The sequence below is a fragment of the Sinocyclocheilus anshuiensis genome, unplaced genomic scaffold (assembly GCF_001515605.1).
Source record: "Sinocyclocheilus anshuiensis isolate Anshui unplaced genomic scaffold, SAMN03320099.WGS_v1.1 scaffold119, whole genome shotgun sequence".
Classification (NCBI taxonomy): domain Eukaryota; kingdom Metazoa; phylum Chordata; class Actinopteri; order Cypriniformes; family Cyprinidae; genus Sinocyclocheilus; species Sinocyclocheilus anshuiensis.
The window spans coordinates 1,124,014-1,142,460 of NW_015549581.1; the positions used below are offsets into that span (position 1 = coordinate 1,124,014).

An 18,447-nucleotide genomic window follows, 5' to 3' on the forward strand; every position below is an offset into this window, starting at 1 on the left:
TAAAGCTATAAAAGTTATTGATTTCCTCTTTTATATTTTGTTCTTTCATTAACAAGACATCACAGCAGCTGGATTATTAGGTTATTTTGGCTGCTATTACTTTAAGAGCTGCCGCTGCTGAACATGACGCGGATCTGACACGCATCGTATTTTCTCACGTTCTAAAGTCTCTTTACCTTTTCTGAGTATTACTATACATATTTTAATTTATTTGGCACGTTTTGGTAAAGTACATTAATCTATTAAAACTGTGGTCAGAATTGTTTATGATTTTGTTTTTTATTTAATTTATTAAATTAATTACAGTGTATAATATTTATAATGCAGAAAATTACAGTGAATTATTTTTACACTGTATTCATAGTTATACCTTTAAAATCATCATGAAATTGCATTTGCAACCCATTTTATTTAACTGTAACATATTTTGAAGTGAAACAGGATATTCAACAAGAAAAATCGGAAATTGATTGGATGGTGAAAACTCATAATTTTTGATCCAGGTGGTTGGAGAGGAGGTTGAAAAATAGGACTTGGTGACATCCAACAGCTGAAACGGAAATTGCTTTGAGATACAAACAAACATTTTTTGGAAAATGTTCACCGTTGTACCATTTACAGTAAGACAGGAACATCTATTATGTGTTGATTTCACATTGACCTTCAAAACTCTAATGCATTACATTTCCAACACACGATTACACAATATAACCAATGACATTTAGCATTAATAGTGTGTTTTAATGCATTATACACTTAAGGTAATACAATATTAAAGTCTTATGTATAAGTGTATATTCAGAAACAAATAGTTTAATTGTAGTACCACAATACTACCTTTTTCCTCCTGTTTACATACTAAGTCAAAGCCTCTCTATCTCTCTCTGACATTTTATTTACACTTCAGAGACATCCTTTTTTTTCCAAGTCCGCCTCTTTCAGCTTATCTCTTTTTTTTTTCCTTCTATTTTTTTTCTCTTCTTCCTGTCTTTTATGTCTCTCCACTCATCCCAGACAGTGCATCAGTCCATGCTTCCATTGCATTGGTTTTATTCTCCATTTGTGTGGCTGCATGGAGCCGAGACTCTGATACAGAGATCAGCAGCAGTTGTTTAATCCCTTCCCCTCCTCCTCCTCTTCCTCCTCCTCCTCTTCCTCTCCACTGCCTTATATTCATGAGGGAGAGAAAGCGGCCCCCTGCAGTGCTGCCATACACGCTCCTCTCTGTACACCTGACCAGAGCTGGTGACACAAGCCCACAACCACAGAGAGAGAGAGAGAGAGAGAGAGAGAGAGAGGGTAACAGGATGAGGGACGTGCTACAGCTGTCTCTGTGACAGACTCGGTGTCTGCTGCTGCTGCTGCCGATTGCTCTACAAACTGCCTCTGTGTCCGTGCTGTCCAGATACAAACTTGTTCATGTCGTTTTGCCTGGTCGACTTTTTTGACATGGAGTCGCCCACCAAAGAGATTGAGGATTTCGAGAACAACTCTCTGAAGTACCTACAAGCGGATCAGATTGAGAAGATCTGGCTCAGACTGCGAGGACTGTGAGTAGAGTTTTATACTTTCTGTCTCTGTGCATGAGTGAGCAACGTGTATTTGAATTAGAATTTTACTAAAAAGCAAAAATCTAAATAACACAATATTAATAGTAATGTTTTATAAGAATATGAAGTATAAAAGTACAAGAAAATCATATTTTTATGATGATTTATATTTTATTATAATTCTAATTATTTTAAATTAAGTTTAATAGAGTCTTAATAAAAACAACCTGAAATGAAAATAATATAACATTATAAAGAGTAAAGGATTTGAATATTAAATATGATAATTGTAATGAATAGAAATTGCTAATAAATTAAGAATTAATCAAAAAATTTATTGTGAGATAAATTGTTTAAAATATTACTTATTTTCACACATGAAGTAAATTGAATATAATGCACTACAAAGTGTAAAAATATAAAGATATAATAATTTATTACAAATTACAAAATATAATGGTAATATTTCATAGCAATATAAAGTATAAAAGTATAATATTTTAACAAAAATAAATCATTGTGCGGATAACTGAGTCGTAATAAAAGTAGCAAGGAACAAGGATCTTACATTACAAAAAGCTAATAAATGAATATTTAAATATGATTATTTTAATGAATAAAAATGCTAATAAATTAAAATTAAGAAAAAGTTAAACTTAAATTTTAAGAATTAAGTAAATGAATTATACAGTGCAAAGAGTAAAAGAATAAAATGTGTAGAAAGTGTGTAGAGTTAAACTTACTTTTATAGTACTTTTCATGTTTTTATTGGGTGATTTGCAGTTGATGGCTTTCTAATGTGATGCTGACATATTTGTGGAAGTGAGATGCAGGTCAGGGTTAACGGGTCACTTTCAGTACAAACATCCTCTTCATGTGTGGCTGGTTCCCAGACGCAAAAGCAACCTCATCTTCTGTTAAAAGTGTTTCCAGTTGATCGCTATTTAGAATGCATTTGTTTGAAAACTAGGCTGCCAACGGATCCAGCATATTAAAACAAAATATTTGCAAAGTGCAAGTATTTGCGGAGGAATTACAAAAGGCAAATGTAATGTTTGAACTTGTCACTGAAGCTAGATCAAGAAAATAAATGCACCAAAATAGACCAAACCGAAAGATCTGAAAATTGCACGCCTTTTTTCTTTGAAGACACAAGAGTTTTATTAAAATGAATTCTTGTCCTGTGATCCAGAGGCGAAGTTCAGGTGCTAATGATGAGTATAATGTTGCAGAAAAACATGCCTGTGGATGACTTTATTAGCTGCATGTGCAACTTATTTCCTATGGCCGTCTCATTTCTTGCCAATAAATGAAATGAATCGCTTCTTCTGAATTTATGTGGACAGTAATGACCGTGTATGTTATCACAAGGGGATTTTATTGTTTGCCGTTGCAGTGATTGATCTAATCCTTCACTGTGTCATTCCACATTAAGCCGCTGAATGCTAATCCCTGTTATAAACGGCAAAATATCTTCCAGGTTTGGTTTTAGATTTATGACAACTGCGTTCGCTGTGACAGTGGAGTCGCTGTCAGCCTGGGGTCCCTGAACCCAGGTGGAGAAGTCAGACAGCTGTTATTTGTCCAGAAACAAGGGCCATCAACATTGTCATAACGGCACCGGTCAAGAGCAGGGCGAGATTGAACCGAAGTCATCCTGTTTCCAGCTTTATTTCCCTTTTAGGCCCATTTTATTGAGCTTATTAAGAATTTAATTGTGCACTTGGCAGCTCCAAGGGAAATGAGACCCCTGTCGACACCATTGGACACCGAGAAAAACACACATCTATAAAAGTTTAAGGCTGTAATAAAGGCAGGCGTTTTCTTCGCGGTAGATTAGATGGGCAGAGAGAAAGAGAGGAAGACGTTTTGATGATGAAGATGACAGGAAGTTAAGGTTAAAGGTCGCTGATCACGTAAATAGCAGCGATTGTGTGTTAGTCTCACTAGACTCTTCTGAAGGTGATGTCATCTATCTAATTTGACCAATCAGAACATCTGTCTTCATATGGCTTGAGAGCAGCTGCAGTTGAGATGTTTTACTGAACGCTGCTTTAAAAGAAGAGGCATTTCCTCTCTACGTGCAAAACAGAGCGAGCATTCATGCACTAACTGGATTTAGATGACCAAATGTTCAGATGTCTATAATAAGAGGGTCATTGTTTTCCTTTTTTGCACAAATGTTCATGTGCGCCTTGATTCGAACATTTGAATCAATTGAGTATTTGAACTCTGTATAACCGCTAGATTTGACTTTTTTGGAAAGATTGTTTACTCTGATTGCCTGTATATCAAATGGCTAGTGGTCATACTTTTCACTCCAGTGAACATTTTTCAGGGTAGGTTTATTAAAAAAAAAAAAAATCATATATAAACACATGCATTAAAGATGTGGCAAAAAAAAGCTATTGAAAAAAGTTAGTTCACTTGATATTTTATAGAAAGTCCTTCAAAATGGAAATGAAATTGACGCTGAAGATTTACTGTTTACGTCTTGAAATTTGAAATGCAAGCAATTAAAAAAAATCTGTATTTAAAATGTTATTCAATAGATTTTTTTAAATTCAAATTTAAACAGTGAGACAATTATGAAACTCAAAACAATTCATGAAATGAATGTAACAAAAACATTAAAAAACTAAACTAAAAATTAATAACAAAAAAAATTTAAAACAGAAATGAAATTAATCAATTATAATAAAATTGCCTGAATATAAATGCATGAAATTCACAAAAACATCATGCTATTTTAAGGTAAAATACATGTTTGAGTATTTGGACTTTTGATTCAAAAACGTATAGTTGTTGAAATATATGTCTGCGTGACAACTAGCCCCAGTGGCCTTATATACTGAATCTAATTTGCATTTACCTGAACTGTAATGTCCATATTTTTTTGTTTCAGGCGAAAATATAAGAAGACGTCACAGAGGTAAGATATTCACTCGGACTAGTGTGAATACAACAGATCTCATCATCTCAACATGAAACATGAGCTGGGAAAATGAGCGAATAAAACTGTTTGCGAACAATTTGTATAAACTGAGGTGTTTTTTTCTGCTGAAAATCGGTTGTAATCAGAAACCACATCTGTTGTACGTAGGTCTGGTTTTCCAAAAGCAGAACAGGGTTGTGGCATTGTGTTTAATTACTGGTTGTCAGTAGGAAATAAACAGCAGTTTTCTTTCATTATCACAAGTGAGTGGAGCGCAGTTGTGCATTAGCATATGAGAAAACTTACAAAACTGTGCTGTGATACCATGATGGTAAAGTGAAGGATTTAGATAATAATACCATAATGCATAGTACATTTTATATATGGTATATGGAATTACTACAATTTAGTCAGTGGTTATTTTTTTGTTTTTGAAAGTAGTCTCACCAAGGCTGCATTTATTTGATCAAAAACACAAAATTGTGAAATATTACTATAATTTAAAATAACAGTTTTCTATTTGAATATAGTTTGGAATGTAATTTATTCCTGTGATTCAAAGCTGAATTTTCAGCATCATTACTCCAGTCTTCAGTGTCACATGATCCTTCAGAAATCATTCTAATATGCTGATTTGCTGCTCAGACATTTCTTTAAAAAAGTTGTGCCGCTTAATACTTTTGTGGAAACTGTGATGCATTTTAATGGACATGTATCAACATATGCATTGAAGTACCATATATAAATACTGCAGTTCATATATTTTAATCATCCAGTTCCACAGTATATTTCAAAGTACTGTATCATTAGCATTTGGTACCTTCACTATACAATGGTACTTTTTTACAAGGGAAAGCTTGTGATATTTTTGACCCTTTAGTCTATCTCTGTGTGTAAGGGTATATGTCTCATATACAGTATATCAGTCTAGCTGTTTATATTTGAATGTATTTGAGAGACACACTAAAACACAACCCAAATAGAACAGATACAGACGTCCTCTGACATCAACCAGAGACTAAACAAAAAAAGCTTTAACCGGTCAGTGATGACAGTGACACACACACACACACACACAGACATAAACAGCCAGCAGCAGATGCCTGTCCTTCCCTTCTCACTGTGTCTTTTGTGTGTGTGTGTGTGTGTGTGTGTGTGTGTGTGTGTGCGCATGACAATGTCTATGTTTTTCAGGCTTTGATGGTTTGGCAGGGCAGTGTTGGAGATGTCAATGACTGTGTGTGTGCAGAGCTGGAGGGAAGTGTGTGTGTTTGTGTGTTTGAATTGGGCTTGAGGGAGTTATGCTTTATGAGCCCATCAAGGTGAAAGGTCACGGGCCGTTCAGACTGTGACATTTTCATCTGTCTTGATAATGATTTTTGTTTCACCAAACCCAGTTCGGGAAGTTATTTTGTGCCCAGTCTCAAGCTTAGACAGCACAATATTTTTTTTTTTGATGAACTTCTAAATGGCACACAATAACAAAACAAACTCAGTTTGGTCACTTCACATGTCCGTCAAACAATCTCTTCCTATATAAGTGGGCAATTGTTGGTTGTCATAAGCTCCAGTGTGAACTACACACTATAGTCCAAAGTTTGGCTATGCAAAGCTATTTTGTGCTCAGAAGATTGAGTGAGAATATTTGATAAGAATCAGCTTAAATCAGCATCGTCCTAATTTGTTTCTTATGTGTATATTTATACGGAATTGGGAAGAGTGATGTTTTCTCAGGCGAAATACGGCGCTGGTGGGGCTGTTTGTGGCAGCTGTTTAATTTGATGTAATTATCACCATCACTCCATTCCTTCACAGGATTTATGTCTCCTGATGATTAAGTCATGGGAGATTCTTGCGTGTTCAGGTAAATCTCTCGTCCACACTGCTGTGCAGTGAAGGAATTTCCAAAAATGTGTATTTTGCCATAATTTATTAATCCTCATGTTTTTATTTCTTTTCTGAAGAGCTCAAAAGCAATTCCAACTCTTTTTCATGCAACAAAAATGGATATACTGCTAATCTCCAAAAAGGACCTAAAAACACCATAAAATTAGTTGGTACAACTCGTGACTTTGAGTTGTTACTTGCTGAAAATCTTGAGTTTAAAGGTCTTTGCACACTGAGTCCGAAATTTTCGTATGCGTTTTTCTTTTTTTTCATATTCGTCATCCTTTCCTATCAAAATGCTTGTTACCATTTCTTTAAAAAAGTTGTGCCGCTTAATACTTTTGTGGAAACTGTGATGCATTTTAATGGACATGTATCAACATATGCATTGAAGTACCATATATAAATACTGCAGTTCATATATTTTAATCATCCAGTTCCACAGTATATTTCAAAGTACTGTATCATTAGCATTTGGTACCTTCACTATACAATGGTACTTTTTTACAAGGGAAAGCTTGTGATATTTTTGACCCTTTAGTCTATCTCTGTGTGTAAGGGTATATGTCTCATATACAGTATATCAGTCTAGCTGTTTATATTTGAATGTATTTGAGAGACACACTAAAACACAACCCAAATAGAACAGATACAGACGTCCTCTGACATCAACCAGAGACTAAACAAAAAAAGCTTTAACCGGTCAGTGATGACAGTGACACACACACACACACACAGACATAAACAGCCAGCAGAGCAGATGCCTGTCCTTCCCTTCTCACTGTGTCTCGTCATCCTTTCCTATCAAAATGCTTGTTACGGATGCGAAAACGCTGAAATTCGAACCCGATCCGAATTTTTTAATGACGGACGAATGTTTCGGAGGCAGTGTGTAAACATGATTGACACAACATAAGGTCGTATTTATTTTTTAACGTGCAAAAATTTCGGACGAGAATTTTGGACTCAGTGTGCAATGACCTTAAGACCCAAGAACCAATGACCATTGGCAAAAAATAAAAATAATAAGGGTTTGTAGCAGCTTGAGGTTGGATAAATGATAGCAAAATTTAAATTATGTCCAATAAATTTATGTAAAATATATCTTTCATTGACTATATACCAAACCAGCACCTAGTCCATTGTTTGGCAACCTCACTGACATTTGGAATTATTATTGTTTTGATGGCAAAAAAGTGTGTCATGTTGCTGATTGTAAGCATGTGTGATGTATTTTATAGCTCCAAGAGAAACCACATTCTAGTTCTAGTACATTCAAATTCAATTGGGTCGCTCACACCGCACAGGTTTTGTGGGTTTTTTAGCATTGGCCAAATGGTCTGCTACACACTATCAGTGGGTCACGCATTGTGGTTTGAGTTGGGTAGGGCAGTGCTTGGCATGCCATACAGCTCGTAACTAAATGTGATGGGCTGCGTGACTGTCGGAAGGACTGTAGGAGATAGTGTGGCATACAGATGTGATGGACTTCAACATTTCTAAGATTTTCCTATCAATAGACTAGAAGAAGTTGATCTTCATTAGTCCAATGTGCATAAGTTTGCCAACCCATCTCTGTCATTTGGCTATTATTTACATTTCACACTGTTTTACTGTGCTTCAAAAAGACAGGCAGCTAGTCTTTCTCTTACAGACCTCTTAGTATTAGTCATTTCTCGATGCTGTTTTGATTTTAAAGTTGACTGGTGAGGTCTAGATCACCATTACAGTGTTGAACTTCTCAGATGTAGTTGAAGAGATGTTAAGTGTTTGGTTAGTGCACAGTGCTTTTGATGGGGAGGAGCAGTTGGCTGGCAGAATTTTGAAGATAACATCTTACAGAACATAAAATCTTACAGAACAATTTTTTCTTGAGCAGAAAATCAGCATATTAGAATGATGTCTGAAGGATCATGTGATACTCAAGACTGGAGTTATTATGCTGAAAATTCAGCTTTGCCATCACAGGAAAAAATTACTTTTTATTTTATCTTTAATGTCACACTTTTATTTTATTTTCACTGTATTTTAATGCTTTATATTTTATTGCTATTGTAACTTGCGTATTTGATTTTGAAACTTGTTAATTGTTATAACTATTATTAGCTGCCTATCTTGGCCAGGACAAAAGCGATTTTTAATCTTCTTTAAAGGCACAATATGTAAGATTTTTTTATTAAAATATCCAAAAACCACTAGAACAGTGTTATATATTTTGCTGACTTGTGTTCTTACATTATCCCAAATGTTTCGAAGAATGTTTAAATTCAGAGAAATAAGCAATTTTAACTAGTGACACGGACCGTGTCCATAGTGTCATTGTGTCGCCTGCTTTCAAATGTAACTAGTATGATAAAACAGCGCTGCTTTTTTTTCCCCCACATACACACGACCAGAAGGAGCGGAAGCGGTCGACTGTGGCATAATAAAAGCTCCGCTGCTTCGAGCCGTGTGTCGCACTCGTTCAGCGGCCTCGTTTCGCTTCGACGGCTTTCAGCCTCACCCTGCTTCATTCTACTACGTTAATAAATCATTAGCTCATCCATGAACATGATTTCTGCCCGAGTCCCGTCGGATTGCATCGGCTGTGGGGATGAAGATGACAACTCCCATGATTCCACACTCAGTCACGGCGTCATCAAACTATGCCTTTGTCTCTTTGTTTATTTTGAATACGCGCCCTCTAGCGGTGAAAAATTACATATTGTGCCTTTAACTCATATTTATCATTCAGGTATTTATAGGGGCAAATGGTTGGCAATACGTTTGTACTGCCACTGGCATTTTGTCCAGTGTTTGCATTTTGACCCAAACTGATACCCGAGCCACTGAATCCAGGGAGTGTATAACAGCCATCATTGTGGCCTTTTCTGATGATCTAATTAAGACTGGCTTCCCAGTCAGAGGCAGCACAGCTATTACAGGCTCCTGCAGCCCGACGGCACTTCAATCTGTTTTTCACACATGGCGTAATGAACACTGGGGCATTCAAACTCACCAGAGCCCTGCGCAGATGGGGTTTGTTTACACGTTATCGTGAGGTTCTCTTTTCTTTTTGACTTCTTGTGGTGTGGAAACTAGCTTTGATGTGGTTTGAACCCAACAGTCTGTCCGCGTTCAACTTTCTTCTCCTCATAGCTTTGTGTCATTCTGATAGACTACATGTGAAGCCGATTAGCTTTTCCAAGTTGGAATGAAGCAGAGATAAATATTTAGAAACCACAGACAGATGAAAATTCTCTTTCGCATTGGAGCGTTTAGACTTTTTACACAAAAACATCTCACACGATTGAGTCAGTCAGCGATCCAGAGCTGCGTTTTGGCATTCGTGAGTTTCTTGCACTAGCTGAGTGCGTTCGGCTCTTGAGGTGTTGTCTCGTCATGCCTCCGCTGACTGATTTCAGCTTGTTAATTGATCGCTTCACAGCCATTGAATCACAGCCCCCACACCTGATAATTAACAAGATAATTACTCCAGTCAAAAAGTGACATATTTAACATTTAATTTCACCTTACAACACCAATGCCCTCCACGGGGAGCTGCCGTCGCTGGTGTGTTTTGTCAATTGAATACAAAACAGGGAGACAAAATGGATGCCATTTTCATTTGCCATCCTTTAGTCTATCTTTATGCACTTCCCGCATAGACCTCGAATGAGCTTTCCTGATCGTATTATTCCATACTCCTGAAGAGTCCCGTGCCCACAGGGGTTTGCAGGGATTAAATGTGCTGTTCTGTTGAAGAGTGCAGTGCCGATTGTGGGGACGCTTCGCTCTGATCTGTCCTTCAATTTGCTGGCAGTGAGATGGAGAGCAGAAATGAGTCTGGGTTTATCTCCCAGAGCAGGGAGCAATCCCTTCCGGCCACACGACGACCCCTCATTCCCTGCTGCTCCCACACAATAATGGGATACAGGTGCTGACTAGCATTCATTTGTGATGAATTCCATGCACATCATAACAAACCGCCCTGCCAACATAATAAAAATATGTATTTTGGAGGTTCAGACTGCCTGAATTATGATTGATATATCTGCTCTGCAAGATGATATATTGTAGTATTGGGAAAGATGATGCCTGGATTTTTTTTTAAAGGAATGAATTAAAAACATATCCAGACATAATTTAAAGCTAAGTGTGTAATTTCTGCACCACTTGTGTGAATTATTTTACATTTTATTTATTTATTTTTAACAGGTTTCCTAAGCACTTCCCTGTCTCTAATTGGTCAGGCAAACAGATAGTCTGTCCCCTAAACTTGTGCAATTGGTTGAGCCCATAAGTTGAGTCATTCTGAGCATTTTTTGAGTTGATGTGTTCACGCTTTTTTAACATGAATACAAATACTGTTAAAAAATATATTAATATCTATGCTGGCATGTATTATTTTTATATTTTTTTATTATTAGTAACAAAATATAAGCTGTCATAATTTTCCTGATCCAGTCAATTCCTGATATATAAAATGAGGTCCCATCTAATTTCTTTTCTTCTTTTCAAGTAAAATAGGTTGCAAATTTATTGATTAGGATACTGAAATGATCAGCCCATCCGATCAATGCACACTACATCCAATTTCAATTAAATTCCCATTTAACACTTTATTACTACTATTGAATACCCATTAGGCACTTTATTTTCACTTTTTTAATTATTATCTTCCTTTTTAATTTAAAATAAACACCTCTCCAAGCTGATATGTGATAGAAAAAGGGAGAAGAAAGGGGAATGAACTCGGGTTGGTCACATTAAAAGCCAAATCCACTGGCCTTAATGTGCGTCACATTTGCGAAATTCAGGCAAAATATTGCAGGTAGAATTGGTCCATTTTGTCAGTTTCCATTGCCAGTCGATGTATGGAGCACTGCTCACAAAAGTCACTTTCAAACCAACCAGTTTTCTGTTGCTAATTGCCGTGAGTTTGCGTCACATTTGCAAAATTTAGGCAAATTTTCGAGGGCACAAATCGTTCATTTTCCATTGTCAGCGTTTAGCGATGTATGAAGCACTGCTCGTAAAAGTCACTTTCAGACCAACCAGTTTTCTGTTGCTAATCACAGCGAATTTGTGTGACCAACTTCTACACAAGCAAAATCTGCTTGGGGAACTTTTTCACCCTCACGCAAAACTCCCAATCGCACAGATTCCTATTGAAATGAATAGAATTTGCCCACTAAATTGTGCAGAGCAACAGTAGATGTGACTGCACTTTTACTCTCCACACCATGTTTTCCATCCACCAGTTTAAATAGCCAAGTGGGCCCAAGATGGGCTGTTGGCACTTAGTGTAAATAGTCACAGAAAATGTGTTTTACATTGTACAATTCAAATTGTAATGTAATGCAACAAACATAGCATTAATCTTGCCATGACTTAGTAATGTCGGTCTTCTTGTTTCCCCTGAGTTTCGGTTTCTGCTTCGGCTAGTTTGGATGACTTGCAGAAAAATAGCTTGTGTGGACAGAGACCGTATAACTGTGATGGAAAGTCGTGACCTTGGGACTGTTTATCAAACTGATTTATAGATGTGTTCGAAATAATGGCACAAAGAAAATCAGCAGTTTGCACCTCAGGCAAGCTAAAACCCAGAAGCCTCTCCGCAACATTCGCACACTCTTTAATACACTGCTCCTGGTCATTGCTATTGCATGAGGGATATACCGGTGACCTCTGACCTTGCTCTTCATTCCTATGCAGATATCTGTAGGGCATACTGATTAAACGACTGCGACTCCAACTGCAAAAATACTGTTGAGGGGATAAACACTCTTTTCTCCTGGAGCAGAGAGATCTGGCTTTGGCCCAAGCTCACACAGCTCTTCAGCTGCATAAAATCAGCACAGCTGTGATGACTTTGGCCGCAGATGACCTATCGTGCACGATGGGGCTCCTCCAGGGCCTGGGTCGTGGGAGCAGAATGAGGCAGATGTTCAAACCATTATTTACAATCAGCTTAAATCATATGCATATTCTCTCCTGAGTTATATTTATTTCATATTTAGTTCATTTAAAGGGGAAATGTGACCCTGGACCACAAAACCAGTCATAAGTGTCCATTTTTCGAAATTGAGATTTATACATCATCTGAAAGCTGAATAAATAAGTTTTCCATTGATGTACAATATTTGAAAATCTGGAATCTGAGGGTGCAAAAAAATCTAAATATTGAGAAAATTGCCTTTAAATTTGTCCAAATGAAGTCCAAAGCAATGCATATTACCATTCAAAAATTACATTTTAATATATTTACGGTAGGGAATTTACAAAATATCTTCATGGAACATGGTATTTACTTAATATCCTAATGATTTTTGGCATAAAAGAAAAATGGATCATTTTGACCCATACAATGTATTTTTGGCTATTGCTACAAATATACCCGTGCAACTTAAGACAGGTTTTGTGGTCCAGGGTCACAAATGTGTAATTTTTAGTGTCACCGAACAGAACTGCAAAAATAATGACTCATTTCCTCTATGGGGAATTATGAGGCCAGAGACTCCTCAAACTCTATTTTAGAGCCATTTTACTTACATTTTTAGCAGGCCTCGAGAGTATCTGTCTATCTGTAACGGGAGAACGGCATCTTTATTATCTGTCTCTGGCAGAGACCTTTAGTTGGAAATGCCACTCAGGCATGAGGAGATCTGAGGTGTTTAACTCTGATGTTAGGAGAGCTTTTCTCTAAAGCTGATATTCTCTGTGCCGGTTGATGAGATGCAAAACACTGAGGATTTGTTAGGTTTTGCAGCTGCAGACTATGAATACGCAGGTATGAGGTATATTCTCAATCCTTTCTGTTTTATATGTAATCCCTTAGAAGAGCAAACATTGTTATTAGTGGTGCTTCCTGAAGGAGTCAATATGTCGGGTTATAAAACCATAAACATTATACCTGAAATTATCATGTGGCTTATTGAGGAGAGGTGCGATATTCATAATTACAGTGTTAAGACTTAGGATTTTTCAGGTGGATAGAAAAAATAGACTTGCAATTTGCAAATTCTTTTGCAGTAAATGTTTCTAAACATCCAACAAAATTAATTTATTAGATTAACAAGATGAATATGTTTTATTTTACTGCATTGGATTTTTATAAACAAGTAAAACCGTTTTTGATGTGTTGCTTTTTAAGCAATTTTTTCTTATTTAAAAAATGTTGAGATGTTTTAACTTGGAAATTAAAATTTGTTAAGGATTTTTCTGCAGTGTGGCAATAACATTTGTACTGAAAGAGTAAAAATCTAATTTAAATAATGATTCGTCGCTCCCTGTCACTCATTCCCCACCCTGAGGAAAGCAATATTAATAATCAGGCGATACAGAGGGATGTTTATCCAGGATGCAGATGCTTTGAACCTGTTAAAGCTGTAGTGAAATGTCATGTTGTGTGGGTATTAGTGAATAAATCGCCCCCTTCCACCAGCCGACAATTTTCATCCCATGTTTTTGTGTTTTCCGTGCCACTTAATCTGCAAAGAGAAATATCATCTTGCTGACTAAATAGACTGTAGTTGCTTGTGAAGGTTAGCAGAGTGCTCCTGTACCTGCTTTTCTAGTTTATCATAATTTGACCTGGCTCTCCATTTTGCCTTGGGATCCTGCTGTTTTGTATTGGCTAAGTCTGTTAGGATGAACTCGTTTGTGGCTGCCGCTTTGTCTTAACTTCATCTTGGGAAAGAGAAGGGATGGAAGGGTTTATGGTTTTACTGAAACTCATTTCAGCATAATTTAAACCATTCAGTGTGTTCTGCCAGCCTTGGAAATGTTTCAGATGATCAGTGCCAGGTTTGACTTTGCTTTGGCTCTTGGAAATCAGACAATACGACTGCTTTGAATCAAATCTGGGTACTGCCATCGGGCTAAAGTGAGAAATGGGTTGATGGAGAAATAGACAACGATCTATTCTGTTATTAAGGTGCTATCAGTGAATCTGCGTTCAGTGCTGAGACTCATTTTAATATTCATAAATCTACAATGGAGCCCTGATGGCCTCAGTGTGAAATAAAGTAAGATGTCTGGTTACGTGGGAATAGCTGGCAAAGTGACGTACTGTGAAACTGAGTTTACAGCGTGGAAAATGTCCAATCAGTGGCGTAATGACTTATCAAAATCATAATTGCAGCAATACAAAGCTCTTGACCTTAAACCCAGACATTTATCGGCTTTCATAGCAGGGGAGGAGTTAAGCTAAGATCTGTGCTGCCTCTAATTGAGCCTTTGCTAAGCCCGTCTTAAAATGTTTCTGACCATTCCTTCCTTAAAGGGATAGTTCACCCAAAAATGAAATCCTTCCTTAGAAACTGTTGCCATATTATCAGACCAACTTTTACTCTTTTTCTGGTGTAAGTCTTTTGAAGCCCTATATTGCATACACTGTAGAAACATTAGGAACAGTTTTACCAGTTAACACTGTTGTATTAGCCTTTCCTAAACCCCGCCTTTAAAATGTTACTGACCAGCCCTTCCTTAAAGGGATAGTTAACCCAAAAATGAAAATTACCCCATGATTTACTCTCATGATTTATGATGGATTTTGCACTTTATTTTGTTTCAAAATCACAACTTCCATTCACTGCCATTATAAAGCTTGGAAGAGCCAGGACATTTTTTAATATAACTCCGATTGTATTCATCTGAAAGAAGAAAGTCATATACATCTAGGATGGCTTGAGGGTGAATAGATCATGGGGTAATTTTAGTTTTTGGGTGAACTATCCCTTTACCGTCTGTTGCCATCCATCATATTATCAGACCAACTTCTACTGTTTTTCTGAAATAAATTTGGGACAGTCCTTATTTGTTTAAATATTGCAAATGTTGTGGAAACATTAGGAACATTTCTGTCAGTTTATATTGTTACACTGAGTCACTTTCCCAAGCCCTGCCTTAAAATGTTACTGACTAATCCAACCTTAACAACTGTCCATCATATGTATTTTCAGACCAGCTTTTGCTCTTTTTCTAATGTAAGTATAACATTGTGGAAACATTAGAAACTGTTCTGTCCATAATTGGTTTCAAATAAGGTGTTTTTCTTTTCACTTTCACTCTTTTCATTGTGTTACTTGATTCTGATTCACAGTCTCTACAGTTTGTAATCACATTATTATGTAATTTAATCATTTCTATTTAAGAAAAATTACATATAAAACACTTTGTAATTCCATCTCGTGAAGTAACAATAATATCCATTCCATTTCTTCAATTTAATGAGTACATTTTACTGAAATTGTAAGTTTTTCTTTCTTGTGAAATTCTTTGTAAAGTTTCTCTTAGTATATTATCCAAAATGGGAGGAGCTTAACAAAGGGTCAGTTGTGCACTTCTGGAATTCTATTATATATTAGGTCATATCCTGTCATGTGAATGAATCAGATCAGACTGGGCATTGATTCGGTCCCCCGTGAGCCATTCTGGAGGTCTGGACCTTTTTGAAAGACTCCAGATGGACCTGGCAAATGCTGTGTCAACCTCTCGTTGCCTTCGCACCAGAGCACCAGCCACTGAGACAATTAGTGACCTGGACAGAACAGACACAACAGAGTCAACTGTTTCTGTCTGCCCAGCTGCTCAACAGACAACAGTGGCTGTATTTAGAGTTTCCCCATCCTGGCCAATTCCACACAAGCCTCTCTGGTCTTAATTAGGGATGACGGGCAGTAAATGGTGTGTTGTTATGGCCATTAAACTTTTCACCCACTGTTAGCATCATTGGCTTCGCCGCCCATGAGCCACCGCTGCTTCTGTCTCCACGGTTACAGAGGAACAGGGCTCTTCCTCCCAGACTGGACAGATTCTCTGGAACTTCTGCCAAGAGCTCATCGCAGTCCAGCAGTGCCAGGACTTGTACATGAGCTCTGAGCAGGAACTGAGTGACTGTAGACACGGAGCCAAAGTCCTTAAAGGCAAGTCAGTCCACTTAGTGGCAATTCTGGCAGTAGCTGCATCCCCATATCTTTTTCAAAGGGGATAGAAATAAAATTAGTGTTGGCTGATTCATAATACTGTTATTTTAATAGTATGTCAAATCACCAGTAAAATCTGAGAATGGACTATTATTGTTATTATTACAAAATTATAATGAAGTTAAATTATTAAGAATATATATATATATATATATACAGTGGGTACGGAAAGTATTCAGAATAATTATATTAATACATAAATATTATAAATATTAATAATTATACAAATGATAAAGTGTGATGTTTTTATTTATTATTGTCATTATTTTTACTGATAAAATGCTTGGACACACTGGATAAAAGCATCAATGAAATGCATGATTTTTATATGGTTGATCTTTATCATTTTCCCCACCTGTGACATTTCAGAGGCGAAGATAGGTTTTGTATTTTGAGTAATTTTTGCTGACAAATTGTGTCAGAAAAGATCAAGAACATTTATTAAGAATTAATAAATGCATTTATTTTGATAGAAATACAGCAACATTTAAAATAACCAATTTCTATTTAAATGTATTTCAAAATGTAATTTTTCCTGTGATGCAAAACCAAATTTTTATCTTCATTACTCCAGTCTTCAGTGTAACATGACTTTTCAGAAATGATACCAATATGCTGATTTGCTGCTCAAGAACATTTGATTATTATTATCAATGTTGAATACAAGTTGTGCTAATAGTATTTTGTAGAAATCATGATACATTTTTTCCAGGATTTTTATTAAATAGAAATTTCAAACAAAAAGCATTTATTTGAAATATGAATCTTTTGTAACATTATAAATATCTTTTATCAATGTAATGCATCTTTTCTGTATAAAATATTTCTGTATAAATAAAATTAATTTCTTTCAAAAGAAAATCTTTTGACCTAACTTTTGAATGCTAGAGTGAATATTCAGCTCTTTCGTTCTCATTCACTGCAAAGAAACATAATTTTCTTGTGATTTCTCTACTTGTTGTTGTTGCAATCATCTGATGCCCTGGTTTACTCTCAGATGTGGAAAAATCATTAAAGCTGTATTTTATCTCCTCTACTGCTTCAAATCTTCAACCTCAGATTACCTGCGGTCATTAATCCTGAATGAGAGCAAAGAAGATGAATTTTAATGAATTACATAGAGTACTTGGTTAAGCATGTAAACAAGCTGCACTTTATTGCAAAGCTGCCAGCGCATTGTGTACGCCCGTGGCAGCGTGGATAAATGCTGTTTCGTGAAGAGACTCAAAGTTGCAAACATGATTTTCATTATGCCACAGATGGTCACTTCAAATCAGCCCAAGTCGCGCCTTTTTGTGAGTGCCAGCTCCAAAATCTCTTTCCACCCCACTGTTTTTCAGCACAGCTGTTCGCAGATTTCATCACTCGCTTAAATTTAATAAAGCACAAGTCAAAGGATTTTGAAAGTACATTATTCATACACTATGACATGCTAATATTCCAGAGCAGACCGAGGAGGTCCATACCTGGAGAACTGTTAGCATTCCCATTCATTATAGGGCTGTCAAAATGGCTGAAAAACTAAATTCGAATTTTGTACTTAAATATTATCAAAATTAGAATTATATTCGAATTTAAAATGCATCATTTCAGTTAGGGTGAAAAAAGCTTTTGGCTTCTCTTCTGAGGCCACAAGAAGGCGCATCGAGCAAAATATTACTAATACACGTTTATTCAAAGCATAAGATAACATGACTATCTGTGAAAAAAGTGCATAATGTTTAAAATAATGTTTATAAACCAATTATAATTAAGTTGCTTAAACAGCTATAAACAAATCAGCATCATGTATGTATGCACAGTTTAATACAAAGGGCGGAAAGCCAATCACACAGAATACATTTTTCATTTAAAAACATGAGATGCAGTGAGAAAAACCCCCTCCATAAAGTCTCGATATGTTTTTTTCAAAGTTAAACTTGAAAAACTTTGCATTGGGAGACGGTATGGAAAAATATATTCTGTGCATCAAAAAATCCAAACCACCAATTAATTCATTTCAAATTTTGTCATAGATTGTACTGGACACCAAAGAAACGTTTCCTCATTAAATCATCTCCTAGTCCCCACTGTACCTTTTGTCCCTACCAACAAGTGGGAACAGTTA

General features: G+C 36.4%; 1 protein-coding gene across 2 annotated transcripts in view; it reads left to right on the plus strand.

Moving 5' to 3' along the window:
- Window positions 1-1,361: 1,361 nt before the first annotated feature.
- The window catches only part of LOC107657778 (calcium/calmodulin-dependent 3',5'-cyclic nucleotide phosphodiesterase 1C-like), a 76,030-nt gene continuing 58,944 nt past the window's right edge, over window positions 1,362-18,447 (plus strand). For both annotated transcript variants that reach the window (XM_016446014.1, XM_016446016.1), the window contains exons 1-2: window positions 1,362-1,550; window positions 4,456-4,482. In XM_016446014.1, the coding sequence (XP_016301500.1) occupies window positions 1,420-1,550; window positions 4,456-4,482 (158 nt within the window). In that variant the 5' untranslated portion in view covers window positions 1,362-1,419. The remainder of the gene's footprint in view (window positions 1,551-4,455; window positions 4,483-18,447) is intronic.